This window comes from Macaca thibetana, chromosome 19 (assembly GCF_024542745.1).
Source record: "Macaca thibetana thibetana isolate TM-01 chromosome 19, ASM2454274v1, whole genome shotgun sequence".
Taxonomy (NCBI): domain Eukaryota; kingdom Metazoa; phylum Chordata; class Mammalia; order Primates; family Cercopithecidae; genus Macaca; species Macaca thibetana.
Genome location: NC_065596.1, coordinates 15,474,674 through 15,495,499, shown reverse-complemented (window position 1 = coordinate 15,495,499; position 20,826 = coordinate 15,474,674). Strand labels below are relative to the sequence as shown.

The 20,826-nt window shown below is 49.3% G+C and overlaps 1 protein-coding gene and 1 long non-coding RNA gene across 2 annotated transcripts in view; one reads left to right on the top strand and one right to left on the bottom strand.

The window, feature by feature from the left end:
- LOC126942911 (uncharacterized) overlaps positions 1 to 20,826 on the top strand; it is a 600,821-nt gene that overhangs the window by 317,100 nt on the left and 262,895 nt on the right. The gene's annotated exons all lie outside the window — the stretch shown is intronic.
- Positions 5,279 to 6,703, bottom strand: ACTL9 (actin like 9). The gene has a single exon (XM_050770557.1). The coding sequence runs from the start codon at positions 6,577 to 6,579 to the stop codon at positions 5,329 to 5,331; it is 1,251 nt and encodes a 416-aa protein (XP_050626514.1). The 5' UTR covers positions 6,580 to 6,703; the 3' UTR covers positions 5,279 to 5,328.

The window sequence follows — 20,826 nt, the reverse complement described above, 5'->3', positions numbered from 1 at the left end:
GGGGACTGGGCTTTCAACATAAGAATTTTGGTGGGACATGGTGCATCCCGTAACCGGAAGAGAAAGGCAGCCAGTGTGGCTGGGGGTGAAGGGGATCAGGAGGGATGCCAAGGAGAGGTTTAGAGAGATCAGCAGAGAGTTCAGGGCCATAGGAAGACCTTGGTTTATTTGCACGAAATGAAAAGGCACAGGCTGGCTGAGCATGGTAGATCATGCCTGTAATCCCAGCACTCTGGGAGGCCGAAGCAGGAGGATTGCTCGAGCCCAGGAGTTTGACAAGAGCCTGGGCAACATAGTGGGACTCCATCTCTACAAAATAAAATAAAATAAAATAAAATAAATAGCTGCTTGTGGTAGTGCACACCTGTAGCCCCAGCTACTCCAGAGGCTGAGGTGGGAGGGGTACTTAAGCCCAGGAGTTCAAGGTTACAGTCAGCTACGACTGTGCCACTGCACTCTAGCCTGGGTAACAGAATGAGACCCTGTTTCGGAAAAAAAGAAAAGAAAAGGAAGAAAGGAATGAGGGAAAGAAGGAAGGAAGGAAGAAAGGGAGAAAAGCCACTACGATATTTTGAGCAGGAAATAACATGTTCTGAGCTATGTTTTGCAAAAGCCCTATGCATGCAAGGGTCTTCCGGGAAAGTGACCGGGACACCAAGGGGAAGGCACCCTCAGTCATTTAGCTGATCCTTGGGCTGGGATCAGAAGGATAGAGAGAGGTGGATGGTTCTGGGGCCATTGACAAGGAAAGGACTTATGGATCGGTGTGCAAAACAGATATGAACCAGCTGGAAGTTCGTGATGGAAGAAACGTGTCTATACAAGTGAAGTGACGAATCTACCTTCTCAGGTTAAACCCTTCAAGGAGGATCCGGTGGGCAGAGACATCATTTCTTTTTCTTTTATTTTGAGACAAGGTCTTGCTCTGTTGCTCAAGCTGCAGTGCAGTGGCACGATCATGGCTCACTGCAGCCTCAAACTCCTGGGCTCAAGGGATCCTCCTACCTCTGCCAAGTAGCTGGGACTAAGGTGCTGCCACGCTTGGCTAATTTTTTTCTTTTCTTTTTTTTTTTTTTTTTTTTTTTGAGACGGAGTCTCGCTCTGTCACCCAGACTGGAGTTGCAGTGACGTGATCTCAGCTCATTGCAACCTCCACTTCCCGGGTTTAAGCGATTCTCGTGCCTCAGCCTCCTGAGTAGCTGGGATTACAGGCAGCCATCACTACGCCCAGCTAATTCTTGTATTTTTAGTAGAGACGGGGCTTCACCATGTTGGCTTGGCTGGTTTCGAACTCCTGACCTCAGGTGATCCACCTGCCTCGGCCTCCCACAGTGCTGGGATTATAGGCGTGAGTCACTGCGCCTTGCCTAGTGTTTTGGATTGTTAGTAGAGATGAGGTCTGGCTGTGTTTCCCAGGCTAGTCTTGAACTCCTGAGTGCAAGTGATCCTCCCACCTTTGCCAAGTGGCTGGGACTAAGGTGCCACCATGCTTGGCAAATCTTTTTGAGTTTTAGTAGAGATGAGATCTGGCTATGCTGCCCAGTCTGGTCTTGAACTCCTGAGCTCAAGCAATCCTCTTGCCTCAGCCTTTCAAAGTGCTGGCATTACAGGAGTGAGCCACCATACCTGGCCCCATTTCTTGTTTGCTGTGGTTTCCTTAGCTTTGGGCGCATAGGAGTGATCAATGAATGTTTGTGGGATCAATGTATGAATGACTTGAATCAGAATTGAAGAAATTGGGGACCTGGGAGGCTGAGGCAAGAGAAAATTGGGGAATTGGGAGGCTGAGGCGAGAGAATCATTTGAGCTCGGGAGTTCAAGACCAGCCTGGGCAACATAGCCAGATCTCATGTCTACTAAAAATCAAAACGATTAGCCAAGCATGGTGGCAGACCCTGAGGGTGTGTGTGGGCCTGGAGGGGGTGGTGGTCAGGGTCTTGAGTTCTTGGTGCTCAGGGTTGGGGGCAGGTGGCAGGTGGAGGCTTACCTATGAGTCACAGGAGGAAGTGAGATTTCTAACAACAGCTTTGAGGTAGTGAGCTCCCCAATTATGGGAGTGTGTAAATGGGAAGGACACTTGTCCGGAGGGTTGTAGAGGAAATTTCTGCCCCAGGGAAGGTCTGGAGCTGAGGGAACAGGGAACCTTGGTCTGATCTAAATGAGGATTCACTGGGTTTCCCAGGAGTCCAGGGGTGACAGGGTTTCTGCATCTCCCTCACTTCCTGTGGCATCTGAGACTCATCCTGTCTCACATACCTTCTGTGCCTTGTGGCTGGAGCTTGAAGTGGGTCTTACTTGGGGTCTGGGTGTCTGTCTTGCTCCAGGCATCATGGTTCTGAATTTCATGCCTTTGGGCTTGGAGGTGCTGCCCCCTGGTGTGGAGGAGAAGAAATGTCTCCTCAACACCCCATGACCTCCTGGTAGGGGGTTCTGTTCATTCCATAGGTTGAGCCTGCCTTGGGGAGAGCCCGGTTGAGTCAGAGGGGGTCCAACCCGGAATATTTGTGACCTGGGGATCTTGACCTGTCAGTGGGGGCCCCTCACCCCCAAGCTGAGGATCTCACACTAACCCAGGGTGAGCCTGGAGCCGCAGCCTCGTCTCCAGGACCCAGTGGGACAGGGTGGGTGGGGAGTGTCTCACGGCAGACTTGGAGGGTAGGTGAGGTCACCTCACTGCTCCACAAATAAATGCATTTCCACTCTGGAAAATTCCATGCATAGGCATGGTTCTTACAGGTGAGTCAGACGGAGAGGGAGAGAAAGAGACAGAGGGGAGAGAGAGAGAGGTAGAGACAGAGACACACACACTGGTTCAGGGAGAAAGAAACACATCAAGTGAGGTCAGGTGTGGTGGCTCATGCCTGGAATTCCAGCACTTTGGGAGGCAGAGGTGGGTGGATCGCCTAAGCCCAGGAGTTGGAGAGCAGCCTGAGCAACATGGCGAAATCCCATCTCTACTAAAACTACAAAAAAGTAGCCAGATGTGGTGGCATGCACCTGTAGTCCCAGCTGTTCAGGAGACTGAGGTGGGAGGATCACCTGAGCTGGGGGAGGCTGAGGCTGCGGTGAGTCATGATCCTGCCGCTGCACTCCAGCTGGGGTGACAGAGTGAGACCCTGTCTCAAAAACCAACCAACCAACCAACCAACATAGCAAGTGAGCACAAAACTCCCGAAAAGTTAGCAATGCACAGAAAGACACAGCAGGAGCCTACAGAGCCTGTGATGGTGCTCCCTAAATAGTGACTGGCTGAAAGAATGAATGAATGAGTGAATGAATGATTTCTTGGGCTGAGCAAAAAGTGGACTTGACACAGACTTGGATGACCTCCAGCAGCTCCTGTCTACTATGTTGATAAACTGGGGGATGTGTCCAGACTGCTGGCTGGAGGTCCGGATGTCCCTCGGGCTGGGCTAGGGAGCATGGAGACAGAGGGTCCTACCTCCAGAGGGGACCCAGGACGCTCTGTAGGGAGAAAGTCCAGCCTCCCCATCCTGAGAGGCTGGATTCCCCCTCCCGACCCTGGCAGGGACAGGGTGGGGTGGGAGAGGCCTCCTTGAGCATCCCCAGTGCATGTCCCAGGGAAAGCTCATGGGGACTCAGAGGAACAGGCTGAGAGATGGACTTTTAATGGAATGGAGGGAGATGGAGATGCATAGCCTGGGACACACGGGCCCTGGGAACCTGCTGGGGCAAGTGAGAGAGCCAGTGTCCAGGTGAAGCTCCTTGCCTGGAGTATCTGCCCCAGGGTTGCAGTGGATTGGGAGACCCTTAGGAGTGTCACTACCCACTGATGTCCAAGTCTTGCTTGATAGTATGGGGTCCAGGGAATGGTCTCGGGGAGTGAGTTCCGGAGAGCCTGTGAGAGTTCCAGGGTGGGGTGTCCACCATGGGGTGCCTGGGAGGGTATCTTTGGGGGAGTCTGTGTAAGAGGGAGTTGGGAGGTGTCGGAACACAGAGGAGGGCCTAGGGTCTAGTGGGGTCGTTATAGGATGCTCTTGGGGACCAGAGCATGACATTTGGGAGGCTGGCTCTTTCCTAGGAGGAGTTGGGGGCTAAGGAAGGGGATCAGGAAGTGTCCTGTGAGAGAGAACATTTGAGAGTATTTCGGGCGGAGACGCAGTGCAAGTAAGTGGTCTTAGAGCAACAGGGGTCCACCTTGGGGTTTTGGGGGCGGATCTCCGAATGATGTGTTTTGGGAGGATGGATGGGGGATGGGTGATGGGAGCACCTGGTCGGTGGGGCCAAGGGAGGTCTGGGGGAAAAATCCTGACGGGGAGGGGAGAGTTCAGCAGGAATGATGGATGCCAGGGGCATTCCCTGGTGGGACCATTGTAGGAAAGACCCTTGAAAGTCAGAATCCAGATCTCTGTGATCGATTTGGGGTGTTAGCACTTGTAGGGGGCATCCTAGGGGAAACCAATGAAGAGGTGGATTTGGGATGCTGAGAACCAGGGGTATCTTGACAAGTGGAATCTTGACAAGTGGAATTTAGGGCTGTGTTTGAGGGGATTAGAAATAAGGGGCAGATTATGGGGGTGCACCTAGGGGTTGGAGCACTCATGGGAAGATTCCGGGAGGAGGTTGGAGCATTCTGGGGTAGACAGTGGGTGGGTGGGGTCCCTGAGGAGCATATTAAGGGTTTGGAGGGTTTGGAGCCCAGGGGTATTTTGGGGTGCTATATCAAAAGCAATATATAATGGGGTGAGATTACGGAGTCAGAATTTGAGCATGTCTTGACCACTTAGTGGGTAATTAATGAATGTGTGTGGAATCAAGGCATGAATCACTTAAACTAGAAATGGAAGGAATTGGGTACGTGGCTTGGGTATGTGGCAGACCCTAGGGGTGTGTGTGGGCATGGAGTGGGTGGTCAGAGCCTTTCATATTCTTCATGTTTGGGTTTGGGGGCAGGTGCCAGGTGGAGGCTTACCTATGACTCATAGGAGGAGGTGATATTTCTAACAATAGCCTTGAGGTAGTGAGCTCCCCATCTCTGGGAGTGTGTAAATGGGAAGGGCATTTGTCAGAGGTGGTCTGGGGTGGGAGTGTCCCAACCCAAGGGTGCCTGGGGAGGGGCACAGATCACAGGAGGATGGGTTGACAGGATTGGAATTTAGTGGTCTGTTGGGAGTTGTTCATGGGGAAGGTGGGTTTAGGGGGTCAGGATTGGGGTGTCTCAGGGCACACATCATAGCAGACGAGTTAGATCAGCCTGCGGGGCGGGGTGTCCAGAAGTGGATGGGGCAAGCCCTGGAGGAACGACAGGACAGAGCCGGCTGTAGCAGAGGCTTTACTGCCCCCACACCCTCCCCAGCTCCACCCTGGTCAGTAGCATTTGCGGTACACAATATAGGGACCCTGTTCCTCGTACTGCTCCCGCAGGACCCAGCAGGACTGGAAGGCGCGCAGGGAGGCCAGGATGGAGCCTCCGATCCACACGGAGAAATTCCTGGTGGGCTGGGCAGCCACCACCACGTGGGTCTCGGGAGGTAGAGCGCGCAGCAGCTCTGCCTGGAAGCGACCCTCGAAGCCGGCGAAGAGCGACGACCCCCCGCAGAGAAGCACGTTCTGGGTCAAGTTCCTGCGCATCTCCAGGGACACCTTGCGGAGACTCTGCTTGGCCATGGTGGAGAGGCCGACGGGGGACAGCCCCGGGACCTCTGGGGGGTTGAACAGCAGCTCCGGACACTGGAACAGCTCCTTGCCCAGGGTGACCATGCGCCCGTCGGGCAGCTTCAGGGTCCGCTTGTACTCCTGCTCTGGCCGGGCCTGCTCCTTCTGAAAGTCAGAGGCCACATAGCAATAGTGGTGCTTAATGTTCTCCACCAGGTCCAGGTCCTGCTGTCCCAGGGGCAGGCCGGCCTGGAGCAGCATCTCCGCCAGGAAGGCGGTCAGGTGGTTGCCCGCCAGGTCCAGACGCTCCGTGGCGTGGGGCAGGTTGTAGCCCTGGAAGACGGGCACCGTGTAGGTGACCCCGTGTCCCGTGTCCACCACCAGCCCGCTGACACGCCCGTGGGCGTAGACAGACAGCACCGACTGCGATGCCACATACATGGCTGGGGAGCGCAGCGACTCGAAGGCCACCTCCACTAGCTTCTCACGGTTGGTGGCCGGGCTGAAGGGTGGGTCGGAGAACAGCAGCGGGTGGTCGTGGGTGGCCACTCGGAGGTCGTGCTCCAGCAGGTGGCGCCAGATGAGCTCGGCGGCATCCCAGTCCACTACGATACCGCTGCGCAGGGGTTGCACCAGCGTCAGCTCCGGGCGCACGCGGGCTGCCTCGCCGATGAACGTCTGTAGCCCCGACTGCCACGAGGTGGCGGGGTTCTTAGGCTGGCAGCCCAGGATGGTGGCCACGGTGTAGGTGGGGCTGGCCTGCCCAGCAAAACCTACCTTACAGGTGCCTGTGCCCATGTCAATAACCACCGCGCCTGTCTTTGGTGGCAGCCTGTCGGCCACCATGCTGGAGGAGTCCCGCTGCAGGTGCATGTTCACTACGTTGGGACTGGCGTTTGGGCCGGGCCTGGGGGCTTCCAGGGAGGACTGGGATTCTGAGGGCTTGGGTGGACGTGCATCCATGGTTGCAGGACCCCAGGTGAGGGGGCTTTTCCTCTGGGGTTGGGGTTGTGGGGAGAAGAGGTTGAGGCCCGGCCAGTAGCGAGGGCAGGCAGAGAGGAGGAGGGGGCGAGCCCACAATCTATGACGTCACGGTGCACCCTCAGCCTTCTTAAGACATCACAATGTAGCCAAGAGGATGGGTCCTTGCCCAGCCCTGCCTGCCCCAAGGCTGTCATCTCTTCTCCGAAGAGCCAAATTTGGAGGAGGAGATGAGCGTATCAGAGCAGGGCCCTCTGACACATTTCTGCCGGATGCGCTAGAAGCTAATGCGATGGCACCTGGTTTTTGAGAAAAGACAAGCTTTTTGTTGCAGATCGGCCCACTGGGAGCTAGGAATCCAGCTCAAATCTGTTTCTTGGCTGGCTTTAAGGCAGTAATTTTACTAGAAAAGTTTTGAGGCCGGGCGCTGTGGCTTACACCTGTAATCCCAGCACTTTGGGAAGCGGAGGCGGGTGGATCGCCTGAAGTCAGGAGTTTGAGACCAGCCTGACCAACATGGAGAAACCCCGTCTCTACTAAAAATACAAAAATTAGCCAGATGTGGTGGCGCTTGCCTGTAGCACCAGCTACTCGGGAGGCTGAAGCAGGAGAATCGCTTGAACCCGTGAGGCGGAGGTTGTGGTGAGCGGAGATCACGCCATTGCACTCCAGCCTGGGCAACAAGAGCGACACTCCATCTCAAGAAAGAAAGAAAGGAAAGAAAGGAAAGAAAGAAAAGGTTTGGATGGGGGTGGGTTCTGGGATTAGCAGGTGATTGGTGGAAGGAAAGGGGAGGTCTGGGAAGTCCTGGGGCATGCGCAGGTATCTTCATAGGCCGCATGTGCATATTTACAGGGAGTGAAACATGCAGGGGAAATTCGTGGTGTGATGTCAGCAAGCTCTTTCTGCATCAACTCCAGTTGGCTATATTGGTTCCAGCAGATTTCAGCCAGTCAAAACCTCATAAGTGGGGCCGAGCATAGTGGCTCACACCTGTAATCCCAGCACTCTGGGAGGCCGAGGCAGGAGATCACCTGAGGTCAGGAGTTCGAGACCAGCCTGGTCAACATGGTGAAACCTGTCTCTACCAAAAAATACAAAAATTAGCCTGGCATGGTGGCGCATGCCTGTGGTCCCAGCTATTAGGGAGGCTGAGGCAGGAGAATCACTTGAATCCTTGACTACAGGCATGTGCCACCACACCCAGATAATTTTGTTCATTTTTTGTAGAGATGGGGTCTCACTGTGTTGCCCAGGCTGGTCTTGAATTCCTGGACTCAAGCAATCCTCCCATCTCGGCCTCCCAAAGTGCTGGGATTACAGATGTGAGCCACCGTACCCAAAAAGTATATTATTTCTGTAACAATGTGCCCCCCATTTATTTTTTTTTGAGATGGAGTCTCATTCTGTCATCTAGGCTGGAGTGCAGTGGTACAATCTCGGCTCACTGCAAACTCCACCTCCTGGGTTCAAGCAATCTTCCCGCCTCAACCTCTCAAGTAGCTGGGATTACAAGCGTGCACCACCATGCCTAACTAAGTTTTGTATTTTTAGTAGGGAGGGGGTTTCACCATGTTGGCCAGGCCGACCTCAAACTCCTGTCTTCAAGTAATCTGCCCTCCTTGGCCTCCCAAAGTGTTGGGATTACAGGTGTGAGCCACTGCGCCTGGCCAGAAATATTAATATATTATAAAGCTAATATTTAAACATTATAAAGCTAACAAAACTCTGAAGAAGTGTCAGCCCCAAAGCTGGTCCTGAGAAGAAAACAGAAAATAAATCAGGAGCAACTTGATATTTTATTAAAATATGTGTATTTATAGTGTCTATCAGGTGATAAGTAAAATACACAAATTAATTAAAAACATACAAGGAGCTCCAACAACTCATTAGGACAAAATCTTTTTTTTTTTTTTTTTTTTTTTTTTTTTGAGACAGTCTCACTCTGTTGTCCAGGCTGGAGTGCAATGGCTCGATCTTGGCTCACCGAAACCTCCACCTTCCAGGTTCAAGCAATTCTCCTACCTCAGCCTCCTGAGTAGCTGGGATTACAGGTGCCTGCCACTACCCCTGGCTAATTTGTGTATTTTTAGTAGAGATGGGATTTCATCATGTTGGCCAGGCTGGTCTCGAACTCCTGACCTCATGTGATCCGCCTGCCTGGGCCTCCCAGAGTACTGGGATTACAGGTGTGAGCCACCACAAATCCTCACCCTGAATCTCCACAAATTCACTCCACTTCCTCACCTTTCATTCAAGGTCACAGACTCATTATCCACTTCCTGTGAGACCGGCTCCCAATCTGTCTTAACTCCCAGCTGTTCTTGTTCTCACCCCATCTACCTGTGGTGGTGTGGTGGCTCGTGACTATAGTCCTAGCACTTCGGGAGGCCAAGGTGGGTAGATCCCTTGAGGTCAAGAGTTCGAGACCAGCCTGGCCAACATGGCGAAATCGCATCTCTGCTAAAAATACAAAAGTTAGCTGGGTGTGGTAGTGGGCACCTGTAATCCCAGCTACTCAGGAGGCTGAGGCAGGAGAATTGCTTGAGCCCAGGAGGCAGAGGTTGTAGTGAGCCAAGATGGTACCACTGCACTCCAGCCTGGGTGACAGAGTGAGACCCTGTCTCAAAATAAAAAAACTTACAAACATAGAATCACCACACAACCCAACCATTCCGCTCCTTGGTGTATACCCAAAAGAAGTGTGCTTGAATTCTTGCTCATGCATTCTCACAGCAACCTACCTCTACAGCCAAAGGTGGAAAAAACCCAAAACCCAAGCATCCACTAATGGACAAATGCATAAACAGAATGCAATATATCAATATCATGGAATATTACTTGGTCATAAAAAGGAATGAAGGACTGGCTGTGGTGGCTTGCTCCTGTAATCCTAGTATTTTGGGAGGCCAAAGCAAGAGGATTACTTGAGGCCAGGAGCTTGAAACCAGCCTGCTCAACATAGTGAAACTCCAACTCTACAGAAAGTAAAAAAAAAAAAAAAAAAAAAAAAAAAAAATTCCAGGCTCTGGTGGCATGCACCTGTAGTCCTAGCTGCTTGGGAGGCTAAGGCAGGAGAATCACTTGAGCCAGGGAAGCAGAGTTTGCAGTGAGCCAAGATCGCACCACTGCATTCCAGCCTGGGTGACAGAGTGAGACCCTGTCTCGAAACAAACAAACAAAAAGTAAAGAAAAGAAAAGCAAAAAAGATATCTGCTACCATGTAGATGAACCTTGAAAATATTATACTAAATGAAAGAAGCCTGACACAGTAGATAGCATGTGGTATAAATTCATTTATATAAAGTATCTGGAATAGTTAAATCCATAGAAAGAGAAAGCAGATTGATGATGGCTGGTTGTGGTGGCTCATGCCTGTAATGCCAGGAGACCGAGGTGGGTGGATCACCTGAGGTCAGGGGTTCGAGACCAGCCTGGCCAACATGGAGAAACCTTGTCTCTCCTACAAATAAAAAAATACAAAAATTAGCCGGGCATGGTGGTGCATGCCTGTACTCCCAGCTACTCGGAAATCTCAAGAGAATCACTTTAACTGGGAGGCGGAGGTTGCAGGGAGCCGAGATCACGCCATTGCACTGCAGCCTGGGTGACAGAGTCAGACTCTGTCTAAAAAAAGAAAGAAAGCAGATTGATGGCTGTATGATCTTAGAGGTGGGTGCAGAGGGGATTTGGGGTTGATTACTTAATGGGCAAGAGTCTGATTTTGGGTGGCAAAAATGGCTTGGAACTAGAGAGAGGTGACAGCTGGGGCATCACTTCATGAATGTACCAGATGCCGCTGATTTGTTCACTTTAAAATAATTAATTTTTTATTATGTCAATTCCACCTCAATACAAAACATTATTTGATATTAGAAAAATAAAACTTAGAGCAAAAGCAATAACACAAAGCAGTAAATTGATGGAGGAACATTTGTTTTTAGAATCATTTCTCTCCCGAAAACCTAGTGTGTGATAAGGATAGAATTTCAAAACAGCTCAACAATGATGATTTAATAAGAGGCTTGTGGACAATAGATCACACATGTGTAAAAGAATTTTGCTCAACTAACTTTTGCGTTTAGGAAAACTCCTAAATATATTAGAAATATTAATATATCATCAAGCTAATATTTAAACATTATAAAACTAACAAAACTCTGAGGAAGCAAGAAGAAAACAGAAACTAAATCATGGGCAACTTAGATATTTGATCAAAATATGCACATTTACAGTGTCTATCAGGTGATAAGTAAAATATAGAAATTAATTCAAAATACAGAAGGAGCTCAAACAACTCATTAGGACACAATCTTTTTTTTTTCTTTTTTCTGAGACTGAATCTGTTGCCCAGGCTGGAGTGCAGTGGCAAAATCTCGGCTCACCCCAACCGCCACCTCCCAGGTTCAATTGATTCTCCTGCCTTAGCCTCTCGAGTAGCTGGAACTACAAGCACCTGCCACCATGCCCGGCTATTTGTGTATTTTTAGTAGAGACAGAGTTTCGCCATGTTGGCCAGGCTGGTCTTAGACTCCTGACCTCAGGTGATCTGCCCACCTCAGCCCCGCAAAGTGCTAGGATTACAGGTTTACAACACTGTGCTTGGCCCAATAGGACAAAATCTAATAATCTTATTTTTTAAGTGGGCAAAAGATCTGAATAGACCTTTTTTTTTTTTTTTTTTTTTTTTTTTTTTTTTTTTTTTTTTGAGATGGAGTCTCACTCTGTCACCCAGGCTGGAATGCAATGGCACGATCTCAGCTCACTGCAAACTTCGCCTCCCAGGTTAAAGTAATTCTCCTGCCTCAGCCTCCCAAGTGGATAGGATTACAGGCACCCACCACCATGCCCGACTAATTTTTGTACTTTTAGTAGAGACCTGATTTCGCCATGTTGGCCAGGCTGATCTCAAACTCCTGACCTCAGGTGATCCACCCACCTCGGCCTCCCAAAGTGCTGGGATTACAGACACGAGCCACTGTGCCCAGCCTCTGAATAGATATTTTTCAAAACAAGACATACAAATGGCAAACGGGCATATGAAAAGGTGCTCAACTTCATTGATCATCAGAGAAATGCAAATCAAAACTATGATGAGATATCATCTTACCCCAGTTAAAACAGCTTACATCCAAAAGACAGGCAATAATACCTGCTGGCGAGGATGTGGAGAAAATGGAACGCTTGTACAGTATTGGTGGGAATGTAAGTTAGTTCAACCACTATGGAGAGCAGTAAGGGCCACATAGTGAGACACTGTTTCTAAAAAAAGAATTTAAAAAAGAGGCCTGGCGCCATGGCTCACACCTGTAATCCCAGCACTTTGGGAGGCACAGGCAGGAAGATCTCCTGAGCTCAAGTGTTCAAAACCAGCCTGGGCAACTTGGCGAAACTGAGTCTCTACTAAATATACAAACATTAGCTGAGTGTGGTGGAGCACGCCTGTAATCCCAGCTACTTGGGTGGCTGAGGCACACGAATCGCTTGAGCCTGGGTTGCCGAGGTTGTAGAGAGTCAAGATCGCACCACTGCACTGCAGCCTGGGTGCCAGGGTGAGACTGTGTGTAAAATAAATAAATAAATAAAAAAATTGGTGAATAGAAGAATAATTGAATAACTGCCTCAGACATTTATACAGTTCTCATCTCATTCTGGCCACACAGAAGACCGTGTTGGCCTCATCTCCTTGATTTTAAAAGTAGCCATACTAAAATCAAGGAGACTAGATGTATCACTCCTAGGCCAAATCATGAAAGAAAATGTGTAAGAGTTTCATGTGCGGGTCGTCTCTGTGATCCGAATTGAAGAAGGCATGAGTTTTAGATGCTGCATCACCGAGATCGTGGTGATTCCATCATCGTTACCTTTATAACTTGTGAGCATTTTTACTGCCAGTAATCATTATTAGATATACAATCTGAGATAGGAGTTAATATTTACTGTATTAATATCCTGGGCTGGGAGTGGTGGCTCATGCCTGTAATCCCAGTGCATTGGGAGGCAGAGGCAGGAGGCTCACTTGAGCCCAGTTTGAGACCAGTCAGGACAACATAGCGAGACCCCTATCTCTACAAAAAATTTAAAAAATCAGCCAAGTGTGGTGGTAAGTGCCTGTAGTCCCAGCTATTTGGGAGACTGAGGTGGAAGGATGGTTTGAGCCCGGGATTTCAAGGCTGCAGTGAGCTGAGATTGTGCCACTGAACTTCAGCCTGGGCAACAGATCAAGACTCTGTCTCAAAAATAAAATGTTTTTTCCTTTAGGCTTAAATTCTAACCCTCAAACCTCCAATGTGAAGGTATTAGGAGGTGGGGCCCTTGGGAGATGATGAGGTTACAGAGGTGGAACCCTTGCAGATGGGATTAGTGGCCTTCTGAAAGTGACAGAAGAGAGCTCGCCAGCACCTTCCATGTGAGGAGACAGGGAGGATATGCCAGTCTCCAACCTGGAAGAGGGTCCTCATCAGACCGGGATCATGCTGGCACCCTCGTCTTGGACTTCCAGCCTCCAGAACTGTGATAAACAAATGTCTGTTCTTAAAAAAAAAAAAAAAAAAAAATGTGTGGAAAGCAATGTTAATGTTCCCAATCACTTTTAGTACATTCTTTCCTTAACTATGTCTTAATGCATAGTTGTGTTGGATGGCCTAGTTTGTAATGTTAGAATATGCATGTTCGTGAATTAATAAATACAGCAGTAAAGAATACTGTTCAGGTCGGGGGTGGTGGCTCACGCCTGTAACCCCAGCGCTTTGGGAGGCCGAGGCGGGCCAATCACCTGAAGTCAGGAGTTCGAGACCAGCCTGACCAACATGGAGAAACCCTGACTCTACTAAAAACACAAATCAGCCGGTCGTAGTGGCACATGCCTTTAATCCTGGCTACTCAGAGGGCAGAAGCAGGAGAATCACTTGAACCTGGGAGGCAGAGGTTGTGGTGAGCCGAGATCATGCTATTGCACTCCAGCCTGGGCAACAAAAGCTAAACTCCATCTCAAAAAAAAAAAAAAAAAAAAAAAAAAAAAGAATGCTGTTTGTTGACCATTTGATGGACTAGTCTTGGTGCTTCCTGGTGGGCGAGGTGAGCCCTGCCCCACCCTCCACCCCTTCCAGTAGACATGGCATAAGAGCGATTCTCACTTTCTGCTATAGCCTTTTATCCATTGGCTGAAATGATTTTTTTTTATGTCTTATAAATGTTTCCATAGTAAAAAAATGAATTGACTTTTATAGTGACTCTTTTGGGGATTGTTACCCATAATTTGTCTGAACTCCTAAAAAATGGAAGTAGGCCAAGCACAGTGGCTCATGCCTGTAATCCCAGCACTTTGGGAGGCCGAGGCGGGTGGATCACCTGATGTCAGGAGTTCAAGACCAGCCTGACCAATGTGGTGAGACCCCAACTCTACTAAAAATACAAAAATTAGCCGAGCACGGTGGTGTACACCTGTAGTCCCAGCTACTTGGGAGGCTGAGACAGGATAATTGCTTGAACCCAGGAGGCAGAAGTTGCAGTGAGCTGAGATGGTGCCATTGCACTCTAACCTGGATGACAGAGGGAAAGTCTGTCTCAAAAAAAAAAAAAATAAATAAAAGGAAGTGAAGGTAAATATGCAAGATGTTGTGAGAGAGTTTCTAATTGTGATTCCTCCATAATTGTCCAGACAGACCACCCCTGGGGGTCTATTCACAAAAGACTCTTTAGAAGTTCTAACTCATGCATTTGAGAAACACTGAGGGAAATTTGAAGATGACCTGTTGTGGGGGTATAAATGGATTCGTAAATGTGTTTTGTTATTGTGTGAGTCTGTGTGTGTGTGTGTGTGTGTGTGCTGTCATCTGTGGAGTGGGGGATACTCTTTTGCCTTGAGAAAGCTCATCTCTATCCACTTAGTGTGAGCTGTACCATCTGTGCCTTGTACCCAATAGAAATAAAACAATTTGCTGTAGAAATGGAATTTTATTTTACTTTACTTTATTTTATTATTATTATTATTTTTAGACCGGGTCTCACTCTGTCACTCAGGCTGGAGTGCAATAGCACGATCTCAGATCATGGCAACCTCTGCCTCCTGGACTCAAGCCATCCTCCCACCTCAGCCTCTCGAGTGGGGAGATCCCACGTCTGCCTAATTTTTGCATTTTTTTCTAGAGATGGCGTTTCCTCATGCTGCCCAGGCTGGTTTCCAACTCCTGGGCTCAAGTGATCCACTGGCCTCAAGCCTCCTAAAATGCTGGGATTACAGGTGTGACCAATACTGCCAGGAGGAAATGGAGATTTCTTTTCTTTTTCTTTTTTTGAGATGGAGTCTCGCAATGTCACCCAGGCTGGAGTGCAAGCCTCAGCTCACTGCAAGCTCTGCCTCCTGGGTTTACACCATTCTCCTGCCTCCCGAGTAGCTGGGACTACAGGCGCCTGCCACCACGGCCAGCGAATTTTTTTTTTTTTTTTTTCAGTACAGACAGGGTTTCACTGTGTTAGCCAGGATGGTCTCGATCTCCTGACCTCATGATCCACCCACCTCGGCCTCCCAAAGTGCTGGGATTATAGGCATAAGCCACCAGGCAAGACCCAGAAATGGAGATTTTTGAGCAAACACATTAAAGAAAATAAACACAAATAGATGAAACTCATTTTAACATGTTTATTTCACCCAAGAAATACAGATATAATCAACACCAATACAATCTACATCACAATGATGAATAAGATACATGCTACAATGCTTCATTCTCAGTTGCAAAATCTAGTATGTGTTTTACAGCAAACCTCAATTGGAAACTGAATTTTGATCACACATGCTTGACGTACATGTCAATTTCATGAGACTTACAATCTCAGGATAAGTCTCACATAGCCTAAGAGTCCAAACATACCTTCAAGTGTTCCAACAACTTATTCACTACTTATTCTTAGAACTGAATTTACAAACAAAAATCCCATCCCATTTATTGCTGAATTGCATCCCATTGAAAGAATGGGTCACAGTTTCTGTTTCTGTTCATAGTTGAATGAGGTTAAAGTCCCATCCATCTATTGGCGATGGTGAGGACAGATGCTAGAAGCCTCTGACCTCAGCCTTGTCAACATGAGTTCTAATTTCTTTAGAACAACTATCTCAGGATGGGAAAGATGGTGCCAATGCTAAGTGCCTATTGTATTGATTATGAATCAATGAAACTCTCCTGGAGGTTGTCCCATTTGGATTCCAACCAGCACTGTCAGAGTGTTCCAGCTTCTCCACAAGCTCTGCAACCCTTGGGATGGTCAGTCATTGTCAGGGTGGCTTTTCTAAGAGCTTCCTGGTTGTATTTCAAGGTGTATTTGATGTCTATTTCCCCAGGGGAGGGATGTTGAACACTTTTTGAAGTGGTTCTTTACATCCCCTTTGAGGAAATGTCTGTTCAAGTCTTTTGCTGGGTTTTGAACAGAATCATTTGTTTGTTCTCTTGGAGTTTTGACAGCTCTTTGTGTATTCTGAGTATGAGCAGTCCTTGCATGTATATGAGATTTGCAAATATTTTCTGCCCCAGTCTCAAGGTTGCTCTTCTATAGAAATCAAGAGCATCTGAGGCAGAGCAAAGGTTCAGGTGGAGGACGGAGCATTTCTCCACCTGTCCAGCATGCACAGCACCTCTCTCCTCGGAGGTGCAGGGACGTCTGTGCAGGGAGACACCCTGAAAAAGCAGGTGTGCTCAATTCTGAACAGAGCATCTCTGATTTCCGTCTGGCGCCTGAGGGTTCATGGCCCATCGGCCTTAGAAGAGACGTCTTCGGGCCTTGCACATTGGCCTCCATAGAACCTTGTGGCAAATTCTGGGCTCTGGACTGGGTGAGGGAGGTAGAGGTCTGAGGGCAGAGCTGGGCAGGGGCTCCAGGACATGGAGATCCAACTTGAATTCTTCAGGCAGAGCCTGTCTCCAGGAATCAGGCTTGGGCATCTGGGATGAGCCCTGGGGGACAGCCGCTCTGTAGTAAGGTTTGATGTAGAGGATGCGCCAGGAAGAAGGGCTGATTCCATGCACGAGGTTTGATGGGGGTCCCATCAGGGGCAGGAAGCCTTGGGGAGCCTCACCCTCTTGTACTGAAGGCGCCACGCACACATTCTGTGCTCTCCGGGCTCTCACAGATCCATTTCCAATATCAATCTCCCAGACAGTCTCTGTACTCGTGAGCAGGAGCCAGCGGGCATGGGCAGGGAACAAGAGATCCTTCAAGGACATCAAGACTTGCTCAGGGACCACCAGGAGGAGCACATTCAGGAGGCTGAGTCGCAGGGCTCCCTGTGGATCCAGCACCAGGACCTCCTCTCCCAGGCGCAGGTACAGGACCATTCCTGGTTCCAAGACCACGATGATCACCTTGGTCTGGGGAAGCTGTGGGTCCTGGGGGAGAAAAGCCATGGGTCAGTCATTGTCCTGTCAGGGAGGCTCCAACAGGGACAGACCAAGGCAGGGAGCTGCCAGCAACTTCCCCAAGCATAAATTAAACTCTGCAGGGACACCCAGAATTTGCACTTGTATTGACACCCCTTGGGACAGTCATTTCCTGGAAGTCCCCTAGGGCCTGAGGCTCAGGCAGACCTGTCTCCCCCACGCCCACCTAGGTGGTGTCATCTTACCTGGGGCAGCTCCAGGGGCAGCTGTGCAGGGTGGTGGGGACCTGGCTGCGCTCGAGCTGGTTCTGCACCTGTGGAGAGAGCAGAGTGTGCAGGTGAAAGCCCTTGTCATGCAGGATGCCCTCGAGGGTTAAAGGTGCCACCATGAGAAAGACCAAATGCAGAAGAAGCCAGGTACAGGACACCTGCCCACGGGGCTGCAGGAGGAAGCTCCAGACACTCTGGACAGCACAGCTGCTCGTCTCATGATGTGATGGGACACTGGCTTCCTAGCAGGGGACTCAGGATGAAAAAGACAAGATGCCTCACCTGGCTGAGGACCCAGCTCCTCCATTTTCTGGCGTTTTGGGGCATTTGATTGCGTGCTGGTGGAGCTGTAAGACAGAGGGACACAGTCAGATTTCGGGCAGTTACCTAATGTCCAATTCCCCGAATCCCCACAAATTCACTCCACTTCCCCCCGTTTCATTCAAGGTCACAGACTCGTCATCCACTTTCTGTGAGACCTGCTCCTAATCCGTTCTAACTCCCAGCTGTTCTTGCTCTCACCCCATCTACCTGAGCTTCCCTGGGTGAGAAAAAGGCAGGGAAGGAGGGTCGGTGCCCTCAGGGACCAGTTTACCCTTTCAGGAGTTCATGCAGATGAGAGTTAGAAACCTCTCCTTGAGTGTGAGGACTTGGAGAAAGATGTTGAGATGCCAGAAATGTGGCACCTCTGTCTATACAGGTAACATAGGAATGGGGTCTTAGGATTCTAATTAAAGCAAGAAAAAAGGAAGCAATTTGTCGGGCGTGGTGGCTCACGCCTATAATCCTAGCACTTTGGGAGGCCAAGGTAGGAGGATTGCTTGGGTCCAGGAGTTTGAGAGCAGCCTGGGCAACATGGTGAAACCTAGTCTCTACTAAAAACACAAAACATTAGCGGGGCATGGTGGTGCACGCCTGTGCTCCCACCTATTCAGGAGGCTCGGGCGGGAGGATCACCTGAGACTCAGAGGTGGAGCCTGCAGTCAGCTAAAATCACACCACTGCAATCCAGCATGGACGATCACAGTGAGATGCTGTCTCAATAAAATAAATAAGTAAATAATACAAATATAAAAATTAGAAATTAAAAAAGGAAGAAACTGCTTTTTTTTTTTCTTAGTAGATCATGAACTCCTCACATCACATCCTACAATCTCCCTTCTTGCAGACCACAGAGCCCCTTCTCCGTGGAGCTGGTTGGGTGGATTGAAAGCGGGGCTGCCCTGAGATATGTGTGTGGTTGGGTTGTAGAAGCCTTCCCAGCACCTCGTGATCACTTACCCGCACCTCACTTCCTTCTTGCCCCAAATTCCAAACATCCAATCTCATGGCAGGTTCATGCATCTCTTTTCCCTTCCCCTCTCTCCAACACACACCCCACACAGCCCACAGGCAGGTCACCCTGCAGGCGTCCCCGGCACACAGCACAGCTCACCCGCTCTCTCCCCGCCTGGTCGCTCTTGGATCCTGTGCAGGAATCACTGGGGCTTCTTGGGCGCCGGGAACCTTTCATGGTGAAAATTTCCAGGGTTCTCCAAGTCAGCCAATGCCAGTGTTTGTCTGTGTCCTGCAAAGATTTCTTTTTGGCCTCTGGATCCTTTACTTCCTTTGAGACAGAGGTGTCAGCCCCAAAGCTGTGGAGCGGCGGGGCTGTGGCCAGCGGCAGGTGGATCAGGCTCTGACAACTGAGCTCTTGGGGGAATCCTTTATACCGTCAGCAGGGGGTGGAGCCAGGGGATTTATCACCAGGAACGGATGTGATTGGTTGTTCCTGGTATGACAGTGGGAGGGGCCCTCAAGGAGGATTGGGCATAAATCAATCAATAGAACCTGCTTAATCCCGTCAACAGCCAACCTGTTTCCTGCCCGCTCCCATCCTCTAGGTCTTGTCTAATGATGATAGACACTTTCTGTAATACCCAATTCATCTATCGCTGAAATAGTTTTTAATGTGTACCTGTTATATTTTCATGCAATAAAAATATGTTAATTTTCATAGTGGCTATCCTGGGGAATGGTATGTATATGAAATGAAGCGTCAAGGGAACAGAAGCAGAAGGAAATTCCCAAGCGTCTCTGAGTGTCTCTGCTTGAATTCCTGCCATGTTTTCTTTTTTTTTTTTTTTTGAGACGGAGTCTCGCTCTGTCACCCGGGCTGGAGTGCAGTGGCCGGATCTCAGCTCACTGCAAGCTCAGCCTCCCGGGTTTACGCCATTCTCCTGCCTCAGCCTCCCGAGTAGCTGGGACTACAGGCGCCCGCCACCTCGCCCGGCTAGTTTTTTGTATTTTTTAGTAGAGACGGGGTTTCACTGTGTTAGCCAGGATGGTCTCGATCTCCTGACCTCGTGATCCACCCGTCTCGGCCTCCCAAAGTGCTGGGATTACAGGCTTGAGCCACCGCGCCCGGCCTCCTGCCATGTTTTCTAAATAAGCTGGCTTCCTTCTTTCTATCTAAGTAAGAAGCTGTTTCAGAAGTTCAGTCTTACAGCATTTGACAAATACTGCTGAGAATTTCAGGATGCCGGGAGGAAATTTTGATTGGATTTGTGGATGTGCCTCTGAAAGCGTGTGTGTGTGTGTGTGTGTGTGTGTGTGTATCCAGGATGAAGTGGCTCTTCCTGGGGTGCAGACCCTTCTTTGTCTTGAGAAAGTTCATTGCTGTTAACTCATTGTGGGTTTTGCGGACATTTTCCTTTTTTTTTGAAACTGAGTCTCGCTCTGTCACCCAGGCTGGAGTGCAGTGGCACAATCTCAGGTCACTGCAACCTCGGTCTCCTGGGTTCAAGCAATTCTCCTGCCTCAGCCTCCTGACTAGCTGAGAGTACAGACGCCCGCCACCACTCCTGCTTATTATTATTATCAGTTTTTGTATTTTTAGTAGAGACCGGGTTTCACCATGATGGCCTTGCTGGTGTTGAACTCTTGACTTCAAGTGATCGACCTGCTTCAGCCTCCCAAAGTGCTGGAATTTTAGGTGTGAGCTACCGCACTCGGCCTGTGGACATTTTCTGATATTTACACGAAGATATCCACTGTACATAACCATGTTTAAAGAACATCAGTTATTGCAGTCCTTGTTTTTTTCCACTTACCTTCTGCATCTTCTCTGCTCCTATTTCTGCTCAATAAATCTCTTCAAACTGCAAACCTAATCAGTGCACCTTTCCCCTCAAAATACTTTGTTTCCATGTCTAACAAATATTTATTGAAAACGATATGGTCCATGCCATTCACTCTTTTTTTTTTAACCTTTTTATTTTTATTTATTTATTTGTATATCTGTTGATTGATTGAATGATTGATTTGAGACAGAGTCTCACTCTGTCGCCCAGACTGGAGTGCAGTAGTATGATGTCGGCTCACTGTAACCTCCATCTCCCAGGTTCAAATGATTCTCTTGCCTCAGCCTCCCAAGTAGCTGGGACCACAGGCGCACGCCACCATGCCTGGCTAATTTGTGTATTTTTAGTAGAGATAGGGTTTCTCCACGCTGGCCAGGCTGCTCTCGAACTCCTGACCTCAAATGATCCCCCCACCTCGGCCTCCCAAAATGCTGGGATTACAGACGTAAGACACCATGCCCAGCC

Coding starts and splice junctions, on each gene's coding strand:
- ACTL9 (XM_050770557.1), bottom strand. CDS start 6,579: ATGGATGCACGTCCACCCAAGCCCTCAGAATCCCAGTCCTCCCTGGAA.